General features: G+C 43.1%; 1 protein-coding gene across 1 annotated transcript; it reads left to right on the forward strand.

The window, feature by feature from the left end:
• The first annotated feature begins 1,056 nt into the window (after positions 1-1,056).
• Positions 1,057-27,236, forward strand: abcc6a (ATP-binding cassette, sub-family C (CFTR/MRP), member 6a). Its single transcript, XM_070979968.1, has 31 exons — positions 1,057-1,428; positions 4,343-4,519; positions 4,692-4,817; positions 9,939-10,076; positions 12,994-13,116; positions 14,364-14,425; positions 14,565-14,696; positions 15,976-16,182; positions 17,445-17,622; positions 17,864-18,025; positions 18,121-18,213; positions 18,767-18,970; positions 19,779-19,925; positions 20,048-20,135; positions 20,666-20,735; positions 20,824-20,950; positions 21,047-21,223; positions 21,329-21,496; positions 21,709-21,892; positions 22,106-22,190; positions 22,301-22,418; positions 22,533-22,740; positions 22,868-23,178; positions 23,460-23,659; positions 23,812-23,938; positions 24,201-24,302; positions 24,439-24,585; positions 24,709-24,867; positions 25,034-25,200; positions 25,359-25,553; positions 25,972-27,236. Exons 1-31 carry the CDS (start codon positions 1,387-1,389, stop codon positions 26,078-26,080), a joined length of 4,533 nt encoding a protein of 1,510 aa, XP_070836069.1. The 5' UTR covers positions 1,057-1,386; the 3' UTR covers positions 26,081-27,236.
• Positions 27,237-27,599: the final 363 nt, after the last annotated feature.

A 27,599-nucleotide genomic window follows, 5' to 3' on the forward strand; every position in this document is an offset into this window, starting at 1 on the left:
CACACTCATGTTTTTATACTTGCACACTGTGTGAATATGTCTAAAGACAGGTTTTGTTGTACTTTTTGAATTCCCTGTCAAACCCTCCATTTCAGTACATAAACAGTACTGATAACCTACTGTTACTCCATCATCAGCTGAACAATCAAGTCCCTTTTACATCTTCAATGTTCCGTCTCTCATAATATGGCCACAGAGTTTCAAAGTTAACCCCTCTCTAACTCAACATGACACTTGGTGACATAGTTGTGTAATGATTTCACATTTTCCACTAACAATGCAAGTTTCTGTCCAGTAAGATGACTAATTAACCAAACATATTCTCTTTTCTTCCCATATCAGCAGGTTTTTTGTAACACTTGGAAATGCATGTGATGCTTTGAGGAGGACCATTGAGTTAGCTCGACATTTTCCACTGAACAAAAAGAATCAGTTTGATTTGCATGTCTGTGGACTGAAAAACATCATTTTGTGACTCATATAGTCTGTTATAAGTTAGCGCTAGTGTCCACTTCCAAAGGGTTTTCCACACACACATTGTAATATGTTTGCTTTGCACCCCACTGGTGATACGCATGAATAGGTGTTACACAACACTGGCAAGAGGCTTGCTAATATATTGGACTTGAGTATAGTGAAGGTAAAATCCTGGCATTTATCTGAGTGTTGTTGGTCTCAGTTTAAAAGGTATGTCTGCTCACAAACACACTGTGTGGTCAGACGACTGGTGGTTTGGGATGTGGGGAAAGGAGGGAGAAGAGGGAGCGAGAAAGGAGGTAAGGGGCAGTGAGTGAAAGTGGGAGGAGTGTGTCTGGGTGTGGGACTGTCATCCCATTGAGGGGAGTTGCTGTGGTGTTTTGATCGAAATCCAGCAGATGTGGGAGAGAAGAGAGGGGTGAGAGAGAGAGAAGAGAGAGAGAGAGAGAGAGAGAGAGAGAGAGAGAGAGAGAGAGAGAGAGAGAGAGAGAGATTTCCACCCACCCAACAAGGAGACACACTCATAAACAGCAGGCAGACTGAGTGAGAGTCAGAAAGGCACAGGATCTTAGGGCAGCAGCAGTTCAAACAGCCAGGCAGACAGAAACAGAGTTTCATTGAGAGAAGATGTTTTATTAAAGGGGAGGAAAAGTCACACAGACTCTCTCCAACACACACACACACACACACACACACTAATAAACACAGAGCGTTCCACCGAGACAGACAGGCAGGAACAGGCTAAACCCAAGCTATACTACCATTAGCTAGAGAGGAAAAGTCTAATAAGGGCACACATACTTTTAGTCTTTCTCCCCTCATCACACTCACATACACACACACCGGTGCTGGTGCTGAGTGACCGACCCCAACAAGTGGACCATCAGGGAAGAAGGAGCAAGCGAGTGGATGGATGCCTTTTGCAGACTGAGTGGCCTGGACCCTCTGTGGGTGAGTTTGTGAGGTGTTCACCTGACCCTGAACTCACATTTATTTATTTATTTATTTGCCAAGACCAGATAATGCAGGACCGTATTCAGTTGAGTTATGAAGAGTTGGATATCTTAGGTATGGCAGGCAGGTTTTCCTTGTCACAAAATTCATGCTCATTTGATGTATGCCAATATCAGTTACTAACATTGAATGTAAACTTTTTGTTTTTGGGGCCTGAATAATGAGCATCCACTGTTGTTTATGTAAATTTAAATGCACAACACAGTGAACTAATTATGATCTTTTGCGTACTTTCTCTTGTTAACCTGTTAAATCCTGACCATTGATGGACTTAGTGCTTAATTCCATTAGCATTAGCCACATTAGCATGCTGTTCTTGTGTCCTTTGCCACTAACTATGATGTTCATTGGCACTGGACACGTATTAACTATTCGTTCCTAAATAATAGAATGAAAAATAATAAGGTTGTGTGTAGAGGAGGGGGGACAGATTAACCTCAAATGTTGCCTGACAGCACTCAGCAGTATTGGAGGAAAGTCCCCAAAAAACATACTCCGACCCTCTCAGTCTGTAGACTGCACAGTATGTGAGTGCACCAGAAATCTAACCTAAAGCGAGTCTGAATGGGAGACTTTGCTTTTGATGCATGTCAGCTGTAGTTACTGTAATGCTGAGAGGTGGAGATGTGTCACACTGAGGGAGCTGCTGTTGTTGGAGAGGCTTTTTAATCTTGCACATTAACATACCTCCACATTCTGAATCCTGGCTTGTAAAAAAAGTAGAAGACTGGCCATGAGCCAGCTGGCATGCCAAAATATTGAATGCATTCACTCCCGTCTTGCATCGTTCCCCCCTCTTCCCCCTCTCTCCCTTTCTGTTTCTCATTATTGCTCTTTCTCTGTTTTTACTCCTGCAAAACTTCAAAACAACGGCCATCAAACTTTACTGAGAAAGTGAAAGTAAACTTTGCCATGAAAGTTTGAAGAACAGATGCAATGTCCTCACCTTCATTGGATCCATCACAAAGCATAGCAGATGTTTTTGTCTCATTTTGGTTGTAACATTTACTTTCAAACTGTAGTAATCAACCTTTCACATACTTTTGGAATTGCATCACTGCTTACTCATTGGTCACAGCCCTAGGGTAGCACTGGGGATTTATTTGGCATTAATACTGAACTGAACATGCTCAATCCAGCTCATCAGATGAGGTTTGATCCAGAAACACATAGCATGCAATGTATTGAGGGTGGATAAATTTTAAAGGGGCCAATTTAGGAGCTACAAGTGTGTTTCTTTATTTTTAAATCAAGCCATCCTGTAATTTGAAAAACAGGACAATGCCTTTTAAAATTAGTGTGCCACATACTCGCATTAGGGGTATAATGCTGTTTCGCTCACAACAAAGTGACAAAATTTCATTTATTTAACTTATCAGCACATGAATTGCATTGCCATGGGGTTACTAGGCAGTGAAGTTCTCTATCAAATATAGCGTAGAGAGTAGAGAAGAGTAAAAAGAGAATGTAAAAAGAGACATTCAGCAGATCTGCTTTCACATTACTGTGTTTGTCAGGTAAAAATAGACACCTCGGGCACCCAAGCTGTTGGCGTCTACAAGTTTACTGCAACCACTTCAGCCACGGGTGAGACACAGGATAAGCAATGGGCAAAACGTGAAAGAAAGTGCCAGGAGAGGGTCTGACATTTGGATTTCTTACATAAAAGTTCTCTGTTCATCCGTCTGCCATTGACCACAGGACTCAGAAGAGTCTGCGAAAGTAGCTTCCCACTCACTGCCTCTCAAGAGATTTATCACTTAAATGGATTTTGGTATGTCGGTGCTCACAGAGACCACTAGTATACAGTACGTGCAAAATGCTGTGTTGATTACATAACCTGAACCACCTATGTTATGAAGGTATATGTGGGAAATTTTTATAACGCTGTGGTGAGGCAGGCAAAGATGTGTGCACGCTCTGATGTGAACAGGTCTGCAGTCAGACCGTGATTCAGCACCCTCGTGGCACCAGAGGCAGTAAACAGTAGCGATTGATGGTAAACTTGAATTAATCACTGTTCGCGCTGAGACATGCCTCCCCCCGAGCAGCAGCATCCATCTGCGTAAAGTGCGTCTCACCTGCCGTGGTTCGCTGGCAGGGCTGCGGGTGGACGGTCGTTACATAATGATCCTACAGCCGCCACCAATTGTGGCCTCTCTCCCTTATCCCACTTGGGAGTCTACCAGCAGGGCCAGACTGCTTCGCCATGGTAGAGGCTTTAAAACCACTTCCTGTGGTGACTCCGCAGGGCAGCCTCGTTAGCGCAGCCAGACACCCTGCCCCTCATTAGGCCAGTGAGGTGATAAACAAGGGAAGCAAGACAACAACATGCCACTTAGCTCCACTTAAGTTTTTTTTTTTCAACCTATCCTGCTTCTGCTGCTGTTATGTAATCTCAAACCTTGGCAGCGTTTGTCCAACACGCCTCGTCTGCACGGGCTTTTATTGTTTATAGGCTTAATTATTAGTATAATCCTTGACCTCACATTTTAATGTTTTGACAGCATACATTGTCCAACTCAAATTAGGAAACAAGCTGGAGACTTGGTTTGAAAAATTCCAAAATTGACTCAGCTTTTTAGCAAAAAACAAAAGTCCTCTTCCAACTCACACTCTCTCAGGATTGGGCACAGACGCATTTTCTGTTGACTTGCTGTGGTTTCACTCTCCACTGCCTCGATGGATGAAATGTAGGACCTGCACCAAGTCTGGATTCTCTGAACTTGGCCCTCATCGGCTCTGTCTCTCAGATGAAGGATACAATCTCACAGTTTTACCTCAATTTCTGACTCTCACGCTTATTGTCTTGATCTGAACTTTTGGCTTTCTTACATTCTCTTTGTTGTAGGACTGGAACCGTACGTGGTACACAGCCAACCCAGACCTGACCCAGTGTTTCCAGAACACAGTGCTGGTGTGGGTCCCCTGTATCTATCTATGGTTGCTGGCCCCCTTCTATTGCCTTCACCTCTACTGCCATGACCGCGGACGCATTCGAATGTCGTGCCTTTGCACTGCCAAAATGGTGAGACTTCACACAGGCTTTGGCCAGTCGTCAGTCTATTGTTCAAGGTTTTTCACACGACTGAAATCAGACAGAAGGTTTTCTCAACAAGATCCCCATCATCAAGAGAAATATCCTGGTAAATGTGACTGTCTATCCAATCCATCTCCCATTACTTTCCTGTCCTGTTCAGGTGTTGGGTTTCCTGCTGGCCTCCTTTGGCTTCGTGGAGTTCTTCTACATCTTGCTGGAGAGGAGCCAGGAGATCCAGCAGCACATGGTCTTCCTACTCAGCCCCATCATACGCAGTATGACTGTGGTAAATACTGTGGCTCTCTCATAATTTTGCTTAAGTGTTCACCCACGCGTTTTGTCCAAATCGGGAATTGTTGGACTAAACTCCTTGTAATTTTATGATTTCTTGAGCTCTCAATGCTTAGGGACCAGTTCTAACCTTGCATCAGTGCATCAAGGGTGGATTAGCAGCACCCTTGATGCCTTGATACCCTTGATAGTGACAAAATCCCAAAACATGATAAATGAACATTGGAGAATATCAACAGTGGACATAGCGAACCTTCTTCACGTGGTTAATGTTGAGATCATTCTTTGGCTTAGAAATGTTATGTAACTTAAGTAGGTTACATGTGTTAAAATAAGTCAACATTGACTTTTGGTTTTACACTGGACATAGGTGAACGTCCTGTGTTTGTTTGACCCATCCATCCACCCACCTGCTCCATATGCAGACTTTACTGTTCTTTATACTCTCTCCCATTACTGCTCTTTCTCTGTTTTTACTCCTGCAAAACTTCAAGACAACAACCATCAAACTTCGTTGAGAAAGTGAAAGTAAACTTTGCCACGAAAGTTTGAAGATCAGACGCAATGTCCTCAGCTTCATTGGATCCATCACAAAGCATAGCAGATGTTTTTGTCTCATGTTGGCTGTAACCTTTAGTTTCAAACTGTAGTAATCAACCTTTCACATACTTTTTGAGCTTACTCATTGGTCACAGCCCTAGGGTAGCACTGGTCCCATCATAATTACCATAGACAATCTATAAATCAAGGTCCATCTCCAACACAGATGTTGTCTTCAGTCAGTTTGTGGACTCATCCACCTGAAGCATGGTAAAATGTGACAAGTGCATGTACTGTGTGGGTAATAACAGAAAAGGCAAATGTGAATTTCATGCATACCACTGAAATATGTATGTATGAACTGTTAAACCTATAGACTGCCAAGGAATCACGTGCTTGTGCACTAGTTTCATAGAGTGCACACATGCTTTATAAATGGAAAAACCGATTGAGCAATGCCAGTGATTTGTGGCTATAATCGCACATCTGACATCCCTCCAGCCTTTGCTCTAGGTAACAGATAGGTTTTGGGAATATTTCAGGCCGTGTCCTGCTGGCTTTCATGTCAAATTGCAGACAAATGAAAGACTATATAGTGTGCGTACAGTATGTTGGCCAGACACTGAGGTGAGATGCACAACCAGGGACAGATTTATCTTGTTGCAGGCAGTGCAAATATTACAGCAGCCTGTAAACACAACCTGTATTTGACCATCACTCATCAGAGCGCAGAGAACATACAGTATGTACTCTGCGCACTGATGAGCTATTATTTGATCTGGAATAAGTGTACGTATGTACGTGGAAAGTTTCAATGTAATGAAAAATATGATTGGTAGCTGCTGTGCGAGTAAAAGACTGCATGCCATGAAGAAAAATGTATATAAAGAAAAAAATTTCAGATATTTTTAGAGGTCTATACTCTTCCAAAGTATATACTAGTTATCCCCACATCTCCGCAGATCACAGGCCAATCAGTCATAAACTGTAAGCATTAACTCACTGGACGGTCAGTGCTTGTCCACTCCACTATTGTTGATGCTATTGTCCAGTCATGTACTTGCATGCAAATGAGTTGCTCAGCGGTGGTGGCAGAGTGTTGACTAATCATGCGCTTTAAATCAACTTGATTTGAATCTCTTCAAACTTTTGGTTCATCTTTAAAAAACACAAAACCACCGAATACTAAGGTGATGATACACAATTGTAGCTTATGTTAAAGTTAATTACACAGAAAGATCTGGTCTTTATATGGACTACAGGTGTGCTGCTGGACTGGAGGTTTTCAGTTCCTCCTTTGAGCGCCATTGTTCTGACCAAAACTGTATTTAAGGTGCAATGTGTTTGATTGCAATACCTCTACAGAAAGAAAGAAAAAACATAAAGGACAAACCATTCATACAATTTCCACCAGAATAGGAACCTGAGGTGTTGAACAAACAAAATTATACCCAAAATCCATACAGTGCGCTTTGATTTGCTCAGATCTCAAGAGAAACAGCTCAAATAACTCAAGTGTTCAGATCCCAATCAGTGCAAGACCTGTGCGGATTTATGCAGTATATAGATGAGATCCTTAATCTTTACAAATGTGCTTTGACTCTTCTCCCTCCAAACAGGGCTGGTGTGCAATCAAAGAAATGTTTTGGCTTGTGTTGATAGAAACAGCCCTGAATGTTTCTCACTCCCACTCATTTTCAGCAGATTTTAAATGCTACTTAAATGATGAGTAGGAGCAAACAGGAGAGGGGCGCAGCTCACAACATGGGTGGCATGGAGAGCTTAAAATGTTGTTTATCCTCAGCAGGAGTGATGCAAGAATTACAATGCGGTACAAGAGTGCTGAGTCCATATAGGAAGGGTTGCTGTAGTCCAGTGAGCCTCTAAAGCTGACCCACAGAGCCGTATAGCTTAACGCACAAAGCTACCTCTCTCTGCAGCTTCATACAGGTCCTGCACAGTCTCACTCTCTCCATGGCAGACAGCCTTTCCCACCTGTGGTCTTTTCAGACTCTTGGGTAAATAGCAGCACGTGTTTGGGTAAAAATACACTGAGACGTCTCTTGTATCGAAGGATACATTTCAAAAATGGTTATTTATTTCGAGGAAATCATTTATCACACTAGGGGGGCAATTCAATTCAATTTTATTGGTACAGCTCCATTTCACAGCAGACGTTGTCTCAGGACACTTTCCATATGAAGCTGGTACAGACCGTACTCTTTATCTACAGAGGCCCAAGAATTCCCTTAGGAACAAGCATTTGGTGACAGTCAACAAACAAATCATATTAAGTGTCGCTTGTCAACAATCTTCAAATGTACTTGCTGATTGGGGCCTCCCACCACCCGTTCCCTGGATGCAGACCTGGAACACTGTGTTCTTGTTAGTCAGACTAACTTTTTTTCTCGCCCCTTCAACTACAGTTAATGTATAGGAACAGTTCTCCCGGAGTCAGTCAGCCCATGAATGAATTGTGGTCAGTATTGATGAAGTACACATATAACACTGACTATAATCAGCAAAACCATGACGTAAAACTGCTATTCCTTCCCCAGCACTGCACACTTCCCATGTAATTATAAGGTAGGGTTTTTGATTCGGGGGTTAGTGATGGACTTAGTTCCACCCACTGACTTGTACAAACAGATGGGCTCATGGTTTGCAGCAATTTGGCAAATCAGAGCGGAAGGCTGGGAATAGGAGGGTCCTTTTTTCCGAGGTCAGTTTTACATTTTCTTCTCTCATGTTAAAGTTTGGATTTAGGCGGATGCAGCCTCAGCATCATCAGCTTAGTACCAGCTGTCGATGACGTACAGTAATGTTCTTGCCATGGACTTGGTACTACTGACTGATACACTGTGGTCTGATAGATGTAGGAGAGACAGATACAGACCCATAGATGACTTGAGAACTTTCCAATGACTGGGAAAGTATTGGAATATAAATGTTCATTGTAAAAAATGTATTTTAGTAATCATTAGGTGTTCTTTGATTTGAATGTTGCTTAAAGTTGCAGTAATCAACATTTTCAAATAATGGATCAAATGACTGTGTTTAAAAGGTGTCGCTCACAGAGAATTATCCCCCGACTCAGCAGTTCCCCTCAGCTGTACTGAACAATTTCAGCATCTTTCAGCTCATTGTTTTGGTTTTTGGCCTTTGCTGAAAATTCTAGAAATCCACTTAAATTGGACTTACATTCGCCAGCTGACACAAACATGACCCCGAATGAATGAAAATGTTGCTTCATGTCGACTTGATGTGTAAATAAGCAACTGTTTCCTAACATGTTCTCAATATCCACTTTATAAAGTGGTAATAAGTCAATATTTTTCTTACAGCTTACAAGTGTAGCTTGTGTTGAAACTAGTCAAGTAAAAGCATGAAAGTAAAAAGCTGCTCAGTAACTACAGCACTGTCATTCACATTTTCACCCCTAAAGTACATCAGATTCTTTGACATTCATGAGCCTGGAATTTGCATAGTGTCCCTGTATTTGCATGCCCTCAATAGGTGTGACCAAAGACACGAAAGTCAGGTGGACTGAAGCCTCTTCTTCAATAAAGTGGCGAGTATCGAGTGAGACGGGAAAATGAATGAGCAAATGCTCCGCGTGTCACCACACCAGACAAATGAGAACCCTGGATATTTTTTTCTATCAACCAGACCACATAAAGATGTTCACCCTCTTAGTCACATCTCCACATACAACGTATGAGGTTGTTGATGTGAAACTCTTATATAATAACCTGACCGCCATAGTTTATAACAGGACAATGCTGTGGCTCACCGTTAAGTAACCAATGTGGTACTCGGTATAAAACCTACACCCGCTTTCTCCCTGCTTGGTGATGAGCTGGCATGACGAAGTGACGTCTCACTTGGCCAACCACTCAGAGAGGGAGCAATTACAGTGGTTCAACGGCAGATGCGTGACTCCATCGAGGACAGGCAGACAGCCATGTCCACTGAACACTGAATCAGTCCTATTTCTGAGAAAACATCACAGTATGGAGTTTGTTTTTAAGGCAAGTAGGACAACATGAAGCAATGTGTGCAGGGAATGCGGACATACCGTACATGTGTTATGTTTTTATAGGCGGAAGTCGACCAAAAGACATCTGCGCCTGCGGCCAGGGAAATCCCAGAAACCTATGTTCTTTCTTAAAACCACTATCAGCTGCATTAGATCAGACACAGTGTGATTATGCCCTCTGTGCCCTGCTGGCAGTGACATTGGCAGCTAAAGGAGAGAAAGTGCTTTTGTTTTCTTCAGCTCAATTAAAGTGGAATAGCGCTGAATGGCAGCTTGAAAAGAAGCTTCTCCTGGAGCAACTCCACCGCTACTAAAAATGAATCAGAAAACAGTTGAGAAAGTCAGTTCATACTTGGAAATCACATTTTCCTGTGCTTATCAGTGGAGTCATTTCGGGTTGTTCATAAACATGGCACAGATTTTGGCTCTCTGCTCTCTGGCTCAGGGGTCGAGTTGTTTCACCTCTCTGCTGCAAGAACTGCACATGTGAATTCTTACATAAAGTCTTTCTGTCTCTCTTTGTGTCTCTCTCTCTAGATCTTGGCCTTATGCATCATCCAGTTGGAAAGAGTAAGAGGCTGTCGCTCCTCTGTATTCCTCTTCCTGTTCTGGGTCTTGGCTGTTGTCTGTTCCCTGGTGCCTCTCAGAGCTAAGATCCAGCTGGCCATGGATGAGGTATGTCTTTAGCCTGTTAATGTTAACACTATATCACTCCACTCAACAGAAATATTACCACCATGTCCTGCTGTATGGATTAACACAAGATTCATCCACAAATCTCTCAACAATGCTCTTTTCAATGCTTGAAAATAACGAATTATTCAGCAGTAAAGTGAGTATTTGAACTTGATGAACCTGCAGTGTGAAAACACATCTAATCAGGTCTACTCCTACCCATAGTCTAGACACAAGACTCCAGCAGCACAGCTTGAGATATACCCTGTGTCAGCAAAGAGTTTCTATTTCATCCTCTAAATTTCAACCAAGGTAACCTAAAGTTAACCAAGTGTTGGAGGATGACGGTGCCAATTCTGGTCAAGCCTGTGTGTGTTTAAGTTTTCCTTTTCTTCCTGTGTCTCCTGTCAGACACTGCAATCATTGTTGCATGGGGCAAGTTTCTATTTAAGCACACACAGCCGTGGGGCAGTCGCATTTGCATTTCTATAAAAACACACAAACACACACATCCATATTTCTGTTTTTTATCGTCCTCAGTGTGACATTCCCACACTGCTTGGGGGAGAGTAATGATGGCCCTGGGATAAATGCTGGTGAGACATGGCAGCCCAGGGTCAGACCAGAGGAACGTCAGCGCTGTGTTTATGGGCCTACACTGCTGTAAACACAGCCAGATGGAAATCTATGCATCCACACATAATGCAAGGCCATTTAGAATTCAGGCACAGATGTTTTCATTTCATAAAACCACATGTGCACATTGGATACACATGTGCCCACCCATATATTTCTCCACCATATCCATATCATATATCTACAGTACATGCTGATGAACCAGATTCATAAGCTTCAATTCTGGTCAGACTTTAAGAGCATCCGGCGTATTTTGCTTGGTCATGGATGGTACACAGTCAAAGTAGGACTGGAGACAATGACGACAACTACAAAAATGAACAAGCGCGGACTGCTCACTACATCCTAAAACCAGTGAAGGAAGAAAAAGTTTTCACTTTCACTCCAAAGTCTCTCTAATTCAACATTTTGGGGAAATATGCTTATTCACTTTCTTGTCAAGAGTTAGATGAGAAGAATGATAATACTGTTAGAAATGTAGAGGAAGCAACCACTAACTAAATAGCTTATTAGCTTAATATAGCAGAAAGATTGGAAACAAGGGAAAACAGCAAGCCTGGCTTATTTTGTTATGTTTGGATAGAGCCAGGCTGCCTGATTCCCCGTTTCCAGTCTTAAGGCTAAGCTAAACTAACCATCTACAGATGTCTGCTTACGTATTTAGTGTAACTTGCGGATATGAGAATGATTTTGATCATCTAACTCTTGGCAAAAAAGTGAGGGTTAGCATCTAAATGCTCTGACTAATAGAAATATGGATACCTGGGACCTGTCATCAATTCAAAGCTGAACAGATGTCAGATCATCAGGGGAAAATAAATTAAAGGAGAGACATGAAACCCTCTTCCAAAAACAGGCTTGAAATAGCAGTTTCACTAACATTTTAATAAATTCTACATTGTGAAAACGTTAACATTTTGGCTGGTATGGTTTAATTTATTTCCACATTTTGATCCCCATTTTCATCCTTTCCCCATTTATGAGTATTAGTTTCCTAAAAACTGATTTTTGAAACTTGAATATTTTCACCATGTTGGACACATTTTTTTGTATCTGTGTCCATGTTGCAGAACTTATTGTAGAATGTTTTACTATAGCTGCTGATACCTGTCTTATTGTAGGACATTAAAAAGGACTCTTCTCTTGTAACTGGTGTTAAATGACAAATGTGAGCTGACAAAGAGGACGGGGAGAAAGTGCTGAGCTGTGCAGCAGCACTTTCTCCCCGTCTTCTTTGTCAGCTCACAACACGTAATTCACTGACACACTTTCAAAATATTTCTAAAGAAAGTGTCTTATTGACACGGCCGCGTCGATGGCTTGAGTTGACAGGGTTCGTGTTTGTTGACCCTCGGCCATTCTTAGTTGCTTGACCTACATTTTTGCCACCCACTCTCCAACCATGCTGACCGTGTTTTTCACTGTGTGGCCGGATCCATTTGGCCCCTTTGTATCTTCTTTCTGGGTACAGCACCACATTTTTCAGAGAAAGTAATTTTACTGTTTACCATGGCTCTGATTTTCATGCATACCCGTACTGCTGGACAACAGACTGGCTGTGGCAGTAGCGCTGGCCCAGTCATAAACAATGCCTCTGCCAAAACCCACAGTTTCTGTATGTCAGGAATAACATGCGAGTCCTACATTTCACAAAAGTCTCTGAGTGGTTAATATCACAGCTGCTCCTTTGATTGAAAGTTAGAGTGCTGGTTTGTAAAACCACAATCTCACTATTTACAGATACGGGCTCTTAGCATGGCGAGAGGCAGCTTTAACTATCGAGTCACTTATATAAAGTACACCATTAAAGACTTTGGGTTTTTACCCTTATTTAGCATGTAGGTCCAAAATACTCTTTATTGTGTCTGTGATCTTGGCGTATAAACCATATCCTGTGCTATACAATGTTTAAGTGTGGGAAAAGCCATGTAAGGAATATAAGGATGTTGTGAAACTGCATCCAAAGCCACAGTGGAGATAAATAGCACTGTATACCACAGGATGTTGTGTGATTTGTTAAGTAATGTTGAAAAAGATGAAACGACCACAACACATTCTGATCCTGCTGAAAACCTTATGTCTTGATGCAAGAGCAATGTTATTTTTCTGTGGCATGCGGCCACGAAGCCAATTAATTGTGTCCCTGCTTTAAAATAAAAGTCAGTCACGCAACTCGTCTGGAATAGCTTAAAGCAAATAAACCGAAGGAACTCTTACTAAAAGATTGTGGTATTTGCAGTTGTGTAGCAGCCTCCTTAATCTGCTCTTTCTTATTCCACAGGGCATTGCCTCAGATATTGTACGATACCTCGCCTTCTTCTCCTATTTCACAATCCAACTGGCCCAGCTCTTCCTGTGCTGTTTTGCTGACCAGCCTCCAGAGGGAAAAACCGTCTTGGAAAAGGTAGGCAGAAGAGAATGTATCCCGCTTCCGTCAAAAACCATCCACTCTGATCCACTACCCAGGAAAGAAAATGCCTGAGCAGCTATCTTGTGGTTTTCAACTTCTGTTGTCAAGACATTTTTCCCTTTTGGAGGAAATGATGTGATTCACCTCCCTCCCTCCTTCCTCTCCCACTCTCACTTCACCGCTTTTGGCTTCCTGTGAAGAGAGTGTGAATGTGTATGTGTGTGTGTGTGTGTGTAGGTGTGTGTGTGTGTGTGTGTGTGTGTGTGTGTGTGTGTGTGTGTGTGTGTGTGTGTGTGTGTGTGTGTGTGTGTGTGTGCGCGCGCGCGCGCTTCTCCTTGTTCTCCTGCATACCATCAATGCGACTCACTCACGTCAGCGTTGGATAACATCGTGACTGCTGCTCAGACTCAGTGACCACACAGCAGCCTAGGCATCACTTAATACAGATCTCACTATCCCATCAAACTTGAGCCTGACGGAAACGTTTTCGAGCTCAAAATAGCAAGTTGGTTCAGGACAGCTGACAGGTGAATGAAAATGAGCTTCTAATCAATCAAACAGACATGTGATGTAATATTTCCCTGGTGACAAACAATCAAAATAGCTGGAAAAGTCCCTAACAAACTCTAGGCCGCTGGCGAGGAGGCTGAGGGTGCAGAAGCCGCAGTCTGGCGCGGCGGACACACCCATTGGTCGTTCCTTGGTGTGTCCTCCTCCTCTTCCTCCACCTCCTCCTCCTCTCTGCCCCACGCTCTGGTTAGAGTTACTCACAGGAGGAGAGGAAGCGAAGGGATGAAGAGCAAGAGTGCTGGTAATGAAGAGAGCAAACACCCTGTTGAGGGGGTGGCAGGGTGGAGAGAAGCCATAAAGCATGCGTGAGAGGGCAAACTTTCTGTGTGTGTGTGTGCGGGTGTGTGTGTATCCCCTCATCGGACAGTTTGTGATGACACATTTCCTCTCTGTCTGCGTTAGACCTCAAAACGTCATCTTAACCCTGTGCACTGAACACTGAACTCTGTTTATCCTGTCCTGTGGGAGTTCACGGCCTCTGCTCCTCACAATGGACCACCTGACTGTACAGTGCTGTTTACACACATATGCTTTCCTAAACACACTCCTCACAAGGGCACCATTCAAGCATCGTCTGGCAGGCTCTGTGAAGCTGTGTGTCTCGAAAGCCTTTAAGCGGTGAGAGATTTACTGCGAAAACAACAGTGAGTCTGGTCTTTAATCTGTTGCAGAATCCCTGTCCTGTGAAAGATGCCTCTTTCCTGTCGAAGATTCTCTTCTGGTGGTTCACTGGGTAAGATGGTTCTTCCACACCCCCTCATTTTTATTCCTCAGCTGACTCACTGCAGCAACAGTTTGCACTTGTTTACAATAATTTGTGTGTTTTGTTGACGATTACGTGTGCGTGAATCATCTCCGCGCTCCCTCTTCAGGCTTGTTGTGAAAGGATATCGCACCCCGCTGGCAGCAGAGGACCTGTGGACCCTGAGAGAGGAAGACACGTCACACAAGATCATCTCTGAGCTGCAACAGGATTGGACAGCTGAATGTGCCAAAATTCAAAAGTGAGAACTCCTGATGATTGACAGATGGCAGTTGAAAGGGTGACCTCAGGAATGGAGTGCTGTACTTCAGACTCACAAAAGACAGATTGAACAAGCAATGCATGTTACTCTGTGAGGCAGTACTTAACACAGTAGTGTTAACATGCTGCTATTAGGTAGATATAATATTTACCATGTTCACAGTCCTGGTTTATTGTATTAGCATGCTAACATTTACTAATTGGCACAAACCACAAAGTACAGCTGAGGCTGATGGCAATGCTACTGACAGACAAACATTGCGTCCCAAGAGCCACGTCACTAGTGCGGCTAAAAAGAATGGTCAAAACTGAAGCACCTGACGTTTAGACCTTCAGATGGATCAAGTTTCAAAGACTCTAAATCCTACATTTCCCATAATGCAGCAAATCCCTGATTAACACGCTCTTTCAAACTCCAAGCTCTCAGCTTTATGTGTGGATTTTTAGTCTCCAAGATCAAACCAAGATAATCCCAGTGACATCATAATCCCAATTACATCATCCAGGGTATTTTAGTAGACTTTAGAAAGATCCATGTGGAGCCACGGAAGACATAGTAAACTGATTTTTATGTATACAATCTGTGCAGTGCCCCTTCAGTAAGCCTTGGCTGACTAGTCCTCTATTTTATTTATTCTATTAAGTAGCATGAAGAAATGTGCAGCAGAGGACCAGTCTTCACACGGACAAGACATGTGAAAGACATGCACATGTTGTCTTTCATGTTTCCCTCTGGTTCATCTGGCTTTCTATTTTAACACAGGCCTATGATCCTCCATACAGCTCTCACTATTGTCCCAGCTTAACAGCCAAAGAATCAATTCCATTTTATTGCATTGTGGCCAAACATCAGCATGGCGGTGGCTGAATTAATCGCCCAAGCAGAGCATGACTTAGCTATGATTGCGTCAAATTGAAATTCGGGACATCTCATCACTGGAGGAATTTTGAGCCAAAAATAAGTCCAAAGGAGTCTCTTGATCACATACAGAACCATAATGTCAAGACAAGGGTCCTGTGTCATTTTCAAAGCTTGTTAACATGATCCAGTGCTTTGAAGATCCCTCGTTAAGTCCCATAATTATGTCAGTGAATAATGCTCTTTACTGCTGCTGGCGTCTATCACTGATGGTACGAATAACAACACTTTTCATTTTTTACAGTCTGTTTTACATTAAGACTTGAAAGGCGCCAGCACCGTGTTGGAGCATCTCTGACACAGCTGTCTTGTCTGTAACTGCGTTCTCTCCCTCTGGCAGGCAGGAGAAGGCTTTGGCCTCGGGTGTGGCACTGGGGAGCAGACTGCCAGACCAGGCTCAGCTCCTCAGAAAGCTGCAGAAGGAGCAGAGCTCCGGCTTCTTCCTGCTCAGGACGCTGGCACGCAAGTTCGGTCCATACTTTCTGACCGGTACCCTGTGTATCATATTCCACGATGCCTTCATGTTCGCCATCCCCCAGGTGCTCAGGTAAGACTTTAAGCCAGGGTGCACAAAAACTAAACTTGCCCTCACCGTGAGTGCAATCTGGAAGTGACTAGCCGTGGTATTATTTGCCAGTGTTTGGAGATATTAGCTGTATCTCAGCCCAGTAAGCATTTGGTTTGTGGTGCAGACAGAGCCCAAAATAACAAGATAATCCACAAATGTTCTTGTTTACAGTTTGCCCTTTTTAGATGAGGACAGAAATCAGGCAGCTGTGCTTTGATAACAAGAAGATCTCAGTGAAACTGCTCATAAGTCACTATCACAAGTAACCATGTCATTATATTTGGATAGAGATGTTGTTGTTTTCCAAATATAACTTTTTCAGTGTTCAGACCCCCACAAACCAAATGGCATTGAACGCATCGTATTGACAGAAGCTGCGGCCAATATTTTCAAAACCCAGACTGAAATTACCTGGATGGACTGCAATCCAGGCTCAAGTGAAAATAGGTTTTATTGTGTTTTTTTGGGTGAACTGTCCAATTCAACTTGGAGATTTAAGTGAAGGAGATGATATTTTCCTCATAGGATGATTTAAAGAAACATGGCAAAAATAAAATACCACAGTCTAGATATATGGTTAGAACTGTATAAACAACTCCTCAGTTATCACCTCAGTTATCACCTTCATTGTCCTATTTTCAATGATTTGTGACACAGACAACCAAACAACAACAGAAGCTGGCAGCAGTGAAAACAGGTCATGGCTGACCCGCCGCACCATCCCACTAGCCAGACTGGAATGTTGTTGTTGATGCACAGCACAGAATCAGTGGAAGTGTTAATTACGGTCACGGAGCTGTGAGCAAGAAAAGTAGACGAGACCACAGTCCTCTGTGCTCCAGTAAGGAGGACAGGCAGAGAGGGAGAGGAGGCTCTAAATGGCAGAAATGTTGTGGGACCACAATAAGGGAGCCGCTGGCCAAGTGTGTCGGCCACAATCCGAGCACTGTTGTGCAATACATTCAGCCAGCGGCCACAGCAGCGCTCCAAGGCCATTGGTTTTAGGCACACATTGAAAGTCAAATAATACCAGATTGAATAAAAAAACACAATAAAAAAAGATCATGACAGGGTAAAAATTTGTCTGTCTGCTTTGATTTGTATCAGTCACTACTTTCCAGGGAAACTCATACATAGAAATAGTGTTTTGATGCAGGATAGTGCACTGAAGGGTCAATCAAAAACTCCAACGTGCAAACCAATGAACATCCTTTTAATCTCCTACTTCTCTCCCCCTGCAGTCTTCTCCTGGGTTTCATGAGGGACGAGGATGCTCCGCAGTGGAAAGGCTACTTCTACGCCACTCTAATGTTCCTGCTGTCCTGTCTCCAGTCCCTCTTCAACCACCAGTACATGTACACTTGCTTCACAGTGGGAATGAGAGTGAAGACAGCTGTTATGGGCTTGGTTTACAGGAAGGTGGGTAAATCTATATCTGTGGACATGTAGCCACTAACCTCTAGACAGGACATAAGTTATGTTTTAAATGGCAACAACAAAAGTATTCTCTCCTTCCAGACAGGGAAACAGTACACAGTGTATGATTAACAGCTTTTACTAAGATGAATGATCATCTGAGATCTTTACGAGGGTGTAAATTTATACTGTACACAGTGCACTGAGGGCTAAAATGTCTTTGTCTCTTTTGTTGTCAATCCAGTCTTTGGTGATAAACAGCTCTGCCAGAAGGACTTGCACTGTGGGCGAGATTGTGAATCTGGTGTCAGCAGACACTCAGAAGCTCATGGACTTTGTGGTATACTTCAACGCTGTCTGGCTGGCTCCCATTGAGATTGCTCTTTGTCTCTTCTTCCTCTGGCAGGTATGTCAAAATGTAGTGTTTTTACAGTGCTCCTCATTCATGCACAGCTGCATTTTAACTGAAAAGCCCTTGACACCGTTCTTTGTTTTGTTTAGCATCTGGGCCCATCAGCTTTGGCAGGGATTGCCACTGTCATTCTCATTTTTCCACTCAACGGGTTCATAGCAAAGAAGAGAAGCAAGCTACAGGTAAGAGCTGCTGCAGGAATCCTCCATACTTTCATTTCAGTAGCTCTGACATCTGGCATGTAAGGTCAGGGATGCCACAGCTGGTTTAGATAGTGGCTGAAGGGCCGTGTGGGTGTTTGGCCTGGATGGTACATTCTCTCTTGTCCTTTTGATGTCTGCCCCATATAACGTGTTTGAAAAACAATGAAAGGAAAGGGTGGGCAGTAGGAAGACATAATTTTTCATTTCTTTGGAAAAACAACAGACGGCTCTGTAAATTTGGATGCCAATTTAATCGAACTTAGTCTTGAATGCGGTGACCGCATCCATGGCCCTTTGTTGTTTCCTTGTCATAAAAATCACTAAAATGTAACAAGCAATAAATTCTTACAGAATTAAACAAGTTCCATGGTGTTCAGGAAACCTACTACAGCTGTAACAAGAGTGGACAAACCCATGTTCACAAATGCATGTATTTGCTCTGGTCTGGTAATTGTCACTGTGCCCCAGTTAAGCTTAGGATAGTTTATTTTTTAAAAATAAAACGTTAAAACTTTCTTTGTCTGGTCAACAGGAGATTCAAATGAAGTTCATGGACGGCCGCATCAGATTGATGAATGAGATCCTGAATGGGATAAAGATCTTGAAGTTCTACGCCTGGGAGAAGGCCTTCCTGGAGCAGGTTTTAGGCCACAGAGAAAAGGAGCTCAAAGCCCTGAAGAAGTCTCAGATCCTTTATTCCATTTCCATTGCATCTTTCAACTCCTCCTCTTTCCTGGTAAGAGCACTAAACTGAACTGAGAGAATGTCCAAAGTTGGAGGCTGATGAAGTTTAATATTTTTCTTACAGTCAAGAAATTCTGTGACGAGACCAAAACCAACTATTAATTGCTTCTAACAAGTATGTGTACCCCAAGCCTGACATAGCCTAGCTTATTGCTCTGTGCCGTAGATCTACTGTCCTATAAGACCATACAGCTAAGCCAACAATGCTGACTTTGCTAATTTGCACGAAACACAAGATGACAATGGGAATGTCATAAGCCAGTTGTATGGTATGAGTGGCGCTAGATTAAAAGCTATCCGTTCCACAGAGTTTTAAAGGTCATCCTGAGAGGAACACAAATGTCTGCAACAAATGTCATGGCAATCCATCCAGTACTTGTTGAGACAAGTTGACAACCAAAAACGCAAACCTCATGGCGGCACTAGAGGGAAAGTCAGGGGAATCATGAATGTCTGGACCAAACCATCAGACCAACAGACCAACATTGCCATCCCCAGAGCCGTACTGCTGGCGTGGCAAGAAATGAAACAAAAAATCTGTAGTTGTGACTGGTTTTTAAAGATCTTCAGTGGGAGCAAACAGGCTTGGAGTGCCACAGACAGGGCGGGGAAAGGCAGAAAATGCTGGGAGACAGACTAATGCATTGCTGTTGGTTTTGGTCTTTTCATGGGTTATATTGACAATTACAGAAATTGAGAATAACACCAGCCTTATCCTTTAAATTGCATCTCTAAAGATTATCCATTCGCACAAGTCCTTGCCTGTAAAGTTAACATTTAGCATCTTTTTTTCCCCCAAGATTGCCTTTGCCATGTTTGGTGTCTACGTGACGCTCGATGACAGGAATGTCCTGGATGCACAGAAAGTTTTTGTCTCAATGGCGCTTATCAACATCCTGAAGACCCCACTCAGTCAGCTTCCATTTGCTATAAGCACGACTATGCAGGTGGGTAACTAGTCATGATTGCTCTGAGACCTTTCATCCATCTCTGGCGCCTGTTGAGGTATATTTCCACGGTCCCATATGCTGAATGTAGGTCAGTTAACTAACCACTGTCTCCCTTTCAGGCTATGGTTTCACTGAGACGTCTGGGAAAGTACCTGTGCTCTGAGGAGTTGAAAGTGGACAATGTCTCAAAGGCTCCTTTGAGTTCTGGTAAGAACCACACCCATGTATAAACTATTACTTCAGATGAACTTTAACTTCATCAATTTCCACAATTTGTTCCCCATTCTGACTGAAATCATAGGCTGTCATAATCAATATAAGCAGGCCGCAAGATTTTGTTGTTTATATCTGTGGGGTACCACAGCCTTGTATGGATCATGTGCACTGTCACTTCCTGGGTCCTGGGCTGACTGGTAGACAGAGTAATTATAGGATGTTCTCATTTAGTGGTTGAGCATAAATCACAGCATGAATTCAGACATATGATTCAGGGAGAAATTAAAAAAAATACTCCACTCCTCTGTCTGTAATCTGTCAACACTTCCTAAGAAAGCTTGTGAAAAAGCAACAGCTCTGTAATTTGTATGATTAAGCAAATTCACTTGTAATTACGCCCAGGCTGCACTCTGACAAGTAACTTCAAGGGGGAAATTTTGTTTTGAAAGTTTCTTTGTCGTTCAGGTTGAAAGAACATGTCCTCAGTCTTCAACGTTTCTCAATCTTTCTCTCTCCTATAGACGGAGAAGATGTGGCGATAGAAAACGGCACTTTCAGCTGGTCTGCAGAGGGCCCTCCCTGTCTTAAAAGGTAGAGCTTATGGATTAAAAGAATTCAGAAAATCACTAAATCCACAATAAAAATAGACTTACAGGACAATTCCTTCTTTTGCTGACAGGATCAACGTGCATGTGCCACGAGGTTCCCTTGTTGCTGTGGTCGGACATGTGGGCAGTGGAAAGTCCTCTTTGTTGTCTGCCATGCTTGGTGAAACAGAGAAAAGAAGTGGCAGTGTTGCTGTTAAGGTACTGAGCTCATGTTCCATGTGCAAGTTCTTTTCAGAGTTGTGGTTTTCAGTTAATAAATATTGACTTTCTCTCTCCCTACATCTGCCATTGCAGGGCTCTGTGGCATATGTGCCCCAGCAGGCCTGGATCCAGAACGCCACAGTCCAAGACAACATCATATTTGGGCGAGAAAAACTGAAGACATGGTACCACCGCGTGCTGGAGGCCTGCGCACTGCTGCCAGACCTGGACATCCTTCCTGCTGGAGATGCTACAGAAATTGGAGAGAAGGTATGGAAGTTAAGAAATGGAAATAATGTGACATTTTCTTCTCGTCTCCAAATTGTCTGAGATTTATTTATTCTCGAATAATCTCAAATAAATGTCTTCACGCAGGGTCTGAACCTCTCGGGTGGGCAGAAGCAGAGGGTGAGCCTGGCCCGGGCTGTCTATAGAAAGGCTGATGTTTACCTCCTGGATGATCCACTGTCTGCTGTTGATGCACATGTGGGTCAACACATCTTTGACAAAGTCATTGGACCAAAAGGAGTACTTAGAGACAAGGTAATGCAAACCATGCAAAGTGCAGCCTGTTCAATTTAGCTGCAAAGAGCCAAAACAACACCTAAACCACTTACAAGCCAGTGACCTGCGCTATTGTTATCATAATATGGAAGCCACCACTTTGCTGACATTGTTGTTTTCGAGAGAGCTTCAATTTAGTGTTGGATTGTGCTTTTGTCTTATTTTTCTGACTTGTGTGGCTTGCCTTATAGACCCGCATCCTGGTGACCCATGGGATGAGCTTCCTGCCGCAGGCTGACCATATCCTCGTGCTGGCAGATGGGGAAATCACAGAGAGCGGCTCCTACCAGGAGCTCCTCAGCCGCCATGGTGCTTTTGCTGACTTCATCCACACCTTTGCGAGCACGGAGCGAAAAGAGAGTGCCATTCAGAGAGGTGACAAGATATTTCAGCAATAAATAAAAATAAATAAAGTGAATATTCTTTTGAATGGAGTTTTCTTCTGTTCTTAATTCTCAAACCTTCATTAAAAAAATAACCTTTTTAAATAAACTTCAATGTGTGCAGTAAAGAGGACTAGCATGGAATAATGGAGTCCAAAAATGAATAGTCACAATTAAAAACCAAAAAACTGTCCTTTTCTTGTAGCTGGTTCCAGGAGGTCCAATGCTCGCCTCAGCATGGTCGACTTCATGCCATTCTCCAGAGACCTGTCACAGGAGCAACTCATTGGGTGTGTAAACAAATGCGAATTGTAACACTGTCGTGAAGATGTTTGGCCTCCCAAGCATCTTTTTTTTTTTTTTTTACGAAATTGACCTCCGGCCTCTCCATATCCTCCAGGGGTGACACCACAAATACCAACCTGCAGAATATGGAGCCTGTGTCTGAAGCAGACCAGGAACCAGTACCAGAGGACCTGGGCAAACTGACTGTGGTGGATAAGGCCCGCACTGGAAGGGTAAGTTTGACTTCACCTCAACTCAACATAAAACCTAAACTGTCCATACAAAGACAAACCAAGTTATCAAATTCCTTGATATTGATTGGTACTTTTTGTGTTTTTCTACAACAGGTGAGGCTGGACATGTACAAGAAGTATTTTAAGACCATCGGCTTGGCCATCATCATTCCCATCGTCTTCCTGTACGCCTTTCAGCAGGGCGCCTCATTGGCCTACAACTACTGGCTCAGCATGTGGGCTGACGATCCTGTTGTTAACGGCACCCAGATCGATACAGACCTGAAACTGGCTGTGTTTGGAGCACTGGGCTTTGTGCAAGGTCAGTTAGAATCAAAATAAAAAGCATAGTTTAGTTCTTCTACAAGATGGGAAAACTGCTCTCTGAATAAAAGGTTTGGATTTGTCCTCAGCTACGACTGAATGAAACATCTTTGCCCTCTCTTCAGGCATCGCTATCTTTGGTACGACTGTCGCCATCTCCATCTGCGGCATCATCGCCTCTCGCCACTTGCACATGGACCTGCTGATCAACGTGCTGCGCTCTCCGATGTCTTTCTTTGAGTGCACGCCCAGCGGCAACCTACTCAACCGCTTTGCCAAAGAGATTGACGCCATCGACTGCATGGTCCCTGATGGCCTGAAGATGATGCTGAGCTACGTCTTTAAACTCATGGAGGTCTGCATCATCGTGCTGATGGCGACACCTTTTGCGGCCGTGATCATCCTGCCTCTCGCTTTCCTTTACGCCTTCGTCCAGGTACGTTTCTCCACCATCTCTTAAGGTCTTTGATCTTTATGTTTGAGAGCAGTGAGTTAAAGGTGGCTGAACAAGAGCTGGGTTCTATTGCAGCGCGTTGTTGGGAAGCTCATGGCTCCAAAATCAACCCTGCTGATTTTGCCGTTCGCTTATGTTTTGTTCCCCAACCTGCTGACATAAATGTTGTACATATTCACTTTGAATTATGGGAAAGCCCTCCGTGTTCCCTGTTGGTTTCGTTCATTAAAGCTGGTGCTTTACTTTTCCACTGTGGGCTGCAGAGCTTCTATGTTGCCACATCCTGTCAGCTGCGGAGGTTGGAAGCTGTGAGCCGTTCTCCCATCTACACCCACTTCAACGAGACGGTACAGGGCGCCAGTGTCATCCGGGCCTTTGGCGAGCAGCCCAGGTTCATTCTGCAGGCCAATCAGAGGGTCGACTTCAATCAGACCTCCTACTTCCCCCGATTTGTGGCCACTCGGTGAGTTAATATGGGATGGCTGTACATTCATTTGCTCAGCTACAGTTCAGTGCTTTATGTCAGATGGTTAAACAAAGTGACTTCTGGCTGTACTAATGGGGACACATTTTTGAACTCGCCTGCCCACAACTAAATCAATGTTACATCCACAGGTGGCTGGCAGTCAATCTGGAGTTCGTTGGTAATGGTGTGGTCTTAGCTGCTGCCATTCTCTCTGTGATGGGAAAAAGCACCCTGAGCCCAGGCATCGTTGGTTTGGCTGTGTCACACTCCCTCCAGGTGAGAGGCCCTAGCAACAGACATGCACACACAGTAGCACTGGAGGTGTCCCAATACTTGACTTATTAACATGAAAGACAGCCAATTTCATACACCACACAGCATTGTGGGACTCATTCCAGTTGCATGCCGCATGTACCAATTAGAGGTTTAACTGGATAAAGTGAAATAGAAATTCATGGCTTTGCTCAGTCAGCAAATGCATTTCCACCGCAGGAAAGAAAACGATTTAAAGTAAACCTTGTTGCACTGGATATTGCAGGTGACGGGAATCCTGAGTTGGATCGTGAGATCCTGGACTGATGTAGAAAACAACATTGTGTCTGTGGAGAGAGTCAATGAGTATGCAGACACAGTTAAAGAGGTCAGTACTCCCACCACTCTCACACACACACACACACACACACACACACACACGTATTTGACATGACAAGTACAGTCTTGAATACAGCAAGAGGGCTTTTTTACTGTTATTCACCTTCTGTTATTGTCTCATTTAGGCCAGTTGGAGTATCGAGGGCAGCTCCTTGCCCCTGGCCTGGCCCCAGAGAGGTACTTTAGAGTTCCAAGACTACGGCCTGCAGTACCGTAAAGGCCTTGAGTTGGCTCTGAAGGGCATTACCCTAAATATTCACGAAAGAGAAAGGGTGAGTCATCTTGTCTCATAAAAACAGTTTGCAATCTTCGCCAGTCTTAATCCTGGATCACTTAAATTGCTTGAATTGCAGAATTACGTCAAGCACAAATTCTGACTTAAAACCTCTTTACAGGTTGGAATTGTGGGTAGGACAGGAGCGGGGAAGTCCTCACTTGCCCTGGGAATCTTCAGGATCTTAGAAGCAGCAAAGGGAAAGATCTACATAGATGGAGTCAACATCGCAGACATTGGACTCCATGACCTCAGATCACGCATTACTATCATTCCTCAGGTACGACAGCAGTAATAACAAAAGCTGAGCCCTGGCTTTCATCACATAAGCTGTTTGCAATAGCTGCAATCCGTATCCAATATAAAAGAGGCCGGTCTAAATCCTAATTATCCTGTTTCGAATTTGGACAGTTTGGTGATGAATAACCTGCTGTCCTCTCTCCCAGGACCCTGTGCTGTTCTCAGGCTCCCTCCGGATGAACCTCGACCCTTTTGACACCTACACTGATGAGGACGTGTGGCGCTCACTGGAGCTCGCTCACCTCAAAAACTTTGTCTCTAATCTGCCTGACAAACTCAACCACGAATGCTCAGAGGGGGGAGAAAACCTCAGGTACGCACAAGTTCACTGATATGACACAGACAAACCACGAGCCTAGTCAGTCATTAATATATTATCACAGGGATATCCACACAAAGCTGCAGCACGCATACAGGATAGAGTCTAACGTCTGATTGCATTTCTCTCCATCCAACTCTTTGTCTGAGCAGTCTGGGTCAGCGCCAGCTGGTGTGCCTGGCCAGGGCCTTGCTGAGGAAAACCAAAATCCTGGTTTTGGATGAGGCAACAGCTGCTGTGGACCTGGAGACAGACACACTCATCCAGTCAACAATCCGCACACAGTTTGAAGACTGCACTGTCCTGACCATTGCTCACCGCCTGAACACCATCATGGACTACACCAGGTACTGTACATTACGCAGTTGATATTTTGTGGTATTGAGTGGAGCGACAGAAAGTAATAGATGACTATTTGGATACCAATTATTCATCTTAAGATAAAACACCAAGTATTTGATGGTTACAGCTTCTCAAATGGGCTGTTTCAAATCACTGTAATCTGAATACCTTTGGACCTTCTTACTGTTTTTACTTCCTAGCAAAGGCCTAACTTTAGACTCTGGAAACCTATTTTCCTTATTTCTGACTTTCGAGAGACAAAAGAAATTCTTATTTCCAGCTCTACAATCCACTAATTAATGAAATGCTAACCACATTCCAGGTAAAGGCCTGGGCACCCCAAAACCCACAGCTTTATTACACATGTATATGGTAGGTCAGGTGATCTAAAACCCATCTTCCTCTTTGTTTCCTTCTCCACAGAGTGATCGTCATGGACAGAGGCCACATTTCTGAGATGGACTCTCCAGCCAACCTCATCGCGCAGCGGGGACAGTTCTACCGAATGTGCAGGGAAGCTGGCCTGGTTTAGACCATCACTGGGCTTCATACCATGTAGCCGGTGTCCTGGTGTACAGAAGTGGCACCTTATTTGTGTGTCTCTCCAACACACATTCAATCGGGCCATTCCAAGCTTTGTGGCAGCTCTAAACTCCTCTCCCATTGAGGGCATTGTCCATGAACACGCTGTCTTAAGTCAGGAAAGGACACTGTAAACCTCAGATGATGAACATTCAAATGAAAGCTACAGAGTCTTCAAGCTATTAATATTGTATATAGAGTAGTGGCATCAGTTTATTCCATGAAAGTATTAAGCCGAGAGCTGGAATGAAAGAGTACCACAAATCTTAAGAATTTTCATTCTCTTTTTGAATGGGAGCAATATTATTTTTGTAGTTTTTGTAAGTGTTATAAAGCACATGACATATTTTTTGATGTTGTCTCAGGCTTAAAGGTTGATGTTTACTCACACTTTTTATAGCCTTCTATACAAAAAACAAAAAAAAGAGGCAGTTTTGTAATTGTAAATTGATAGACATCTATTTTTATCTTCTTGTCCAAGAAACTGGGAAAGGAAGTACTCTGACACACTAACCTTCAAAAGGTTCGCCCTGGCAAACGCAGGGGAAGTGAGGTTTTCAAAGCCTTCAAAATCTGAGCTGGAAGCAGCCAATTTGGAGTTTTTATATGTCAGGGTAAGAGAGGAAAACACTGAAGTGAGCCAAGGCATCAGCAACTGCCCAAGTATGTTGTGGCTATTGTTTATTTCTGTCAAAGTAAACACATAAAAAAGTCAATAGAGACCTTGCAGGTCCGATTTAACCTGACGCCGGTAGTGAAAACCACCATGAATGAAGAGAATGCCTCAAAACAATGGTGATAAATCTCTGTGCGATTGTCTCTGCCTCAACCACATAACTCAGGCCATATATACATATGCAGAGGAATAAAAAAAATCAGTGTTGTTCTTTTGGTGCTGACATAACAGACTATAGATAGTCCACATTGACCTTTATTCTAGATTCAAAGAAAGAACACAATGAACTTTTCAAAGAGAAGAGGCATTTACTGTTTTTGTCTTACTGGTTTAGACAATATATTCTAAGAGAAACCCTATAGTTTATTTATGTCATATGACAAAATGTATTAAGTGTCCTTAAAATTCTGAGGATTGTATTATATTTATACTTTTTATAACAAGCTTGTTCATTTTTCACTGATCATTTACTGTTAATGTACTGTCTTGATCCATACATCATGCTGGATAATAAAATGTATTTGAACCTATAGTGTGGTTATGCTTGAATTCATGTCATTGTAAATGAGTGTGGGGGCAAGATTAATAAAAATGAATGCCCTTTAAAAGCACATTTGAATAAAATAAAGTATATTATTATTATTATCTTTATTATTATTACTATTGTTGTATTATATAAAATAGTCATTTGTATTTATGAAGCCCAGTACAGGGCTTGCAACGGGTCCAAGTCAAGTCTTGACTCTGTCGGAGGAAGTCTCAAGTCTTCATAAGCAACTTCTAAGTCAAGGTG

This window comes from Chaetodon trifascialis, chromosome 2 (genome assembly GCF_039877785.1).
Source record: "Chaetodon trifascialis isolate fChaTrf1 chromosome 2, fChaTrf1.hap1, whole genome shotgun sequence".
Lineage (NCBI taxonomy): Eukaryota > Metazoa > Chordata > Actinopteri > Chaetodontiformes > Chaetodontidae > Chaetodon > Chaetodon trifascialis.

Bases quoted from the DNA above. Each gene is read 5' to 3' on its own strand.
- abcc6a (XM_070979968.1), top strand. From the start codon at position 1,387: ATGGATGCCTTTTGCAGACTGAGTGGCCTGGACCCTCTGTGG. The intron at 4,520-4,691 runs GTGAGACTTCAC...TGTCCTGTTCAG, and splicing joins GCCTTTGCACTGCCAAAATG to GTGTTGGGTTTCCTGCTGGC. The intron at 25,201-25,358 runs GTACGCACAAGT...TTGTCTGAGCAG, and splicing joins GAGGGGGGAGAAAACCTCAG to TCTGGGTCAGCGCCAGCTGG.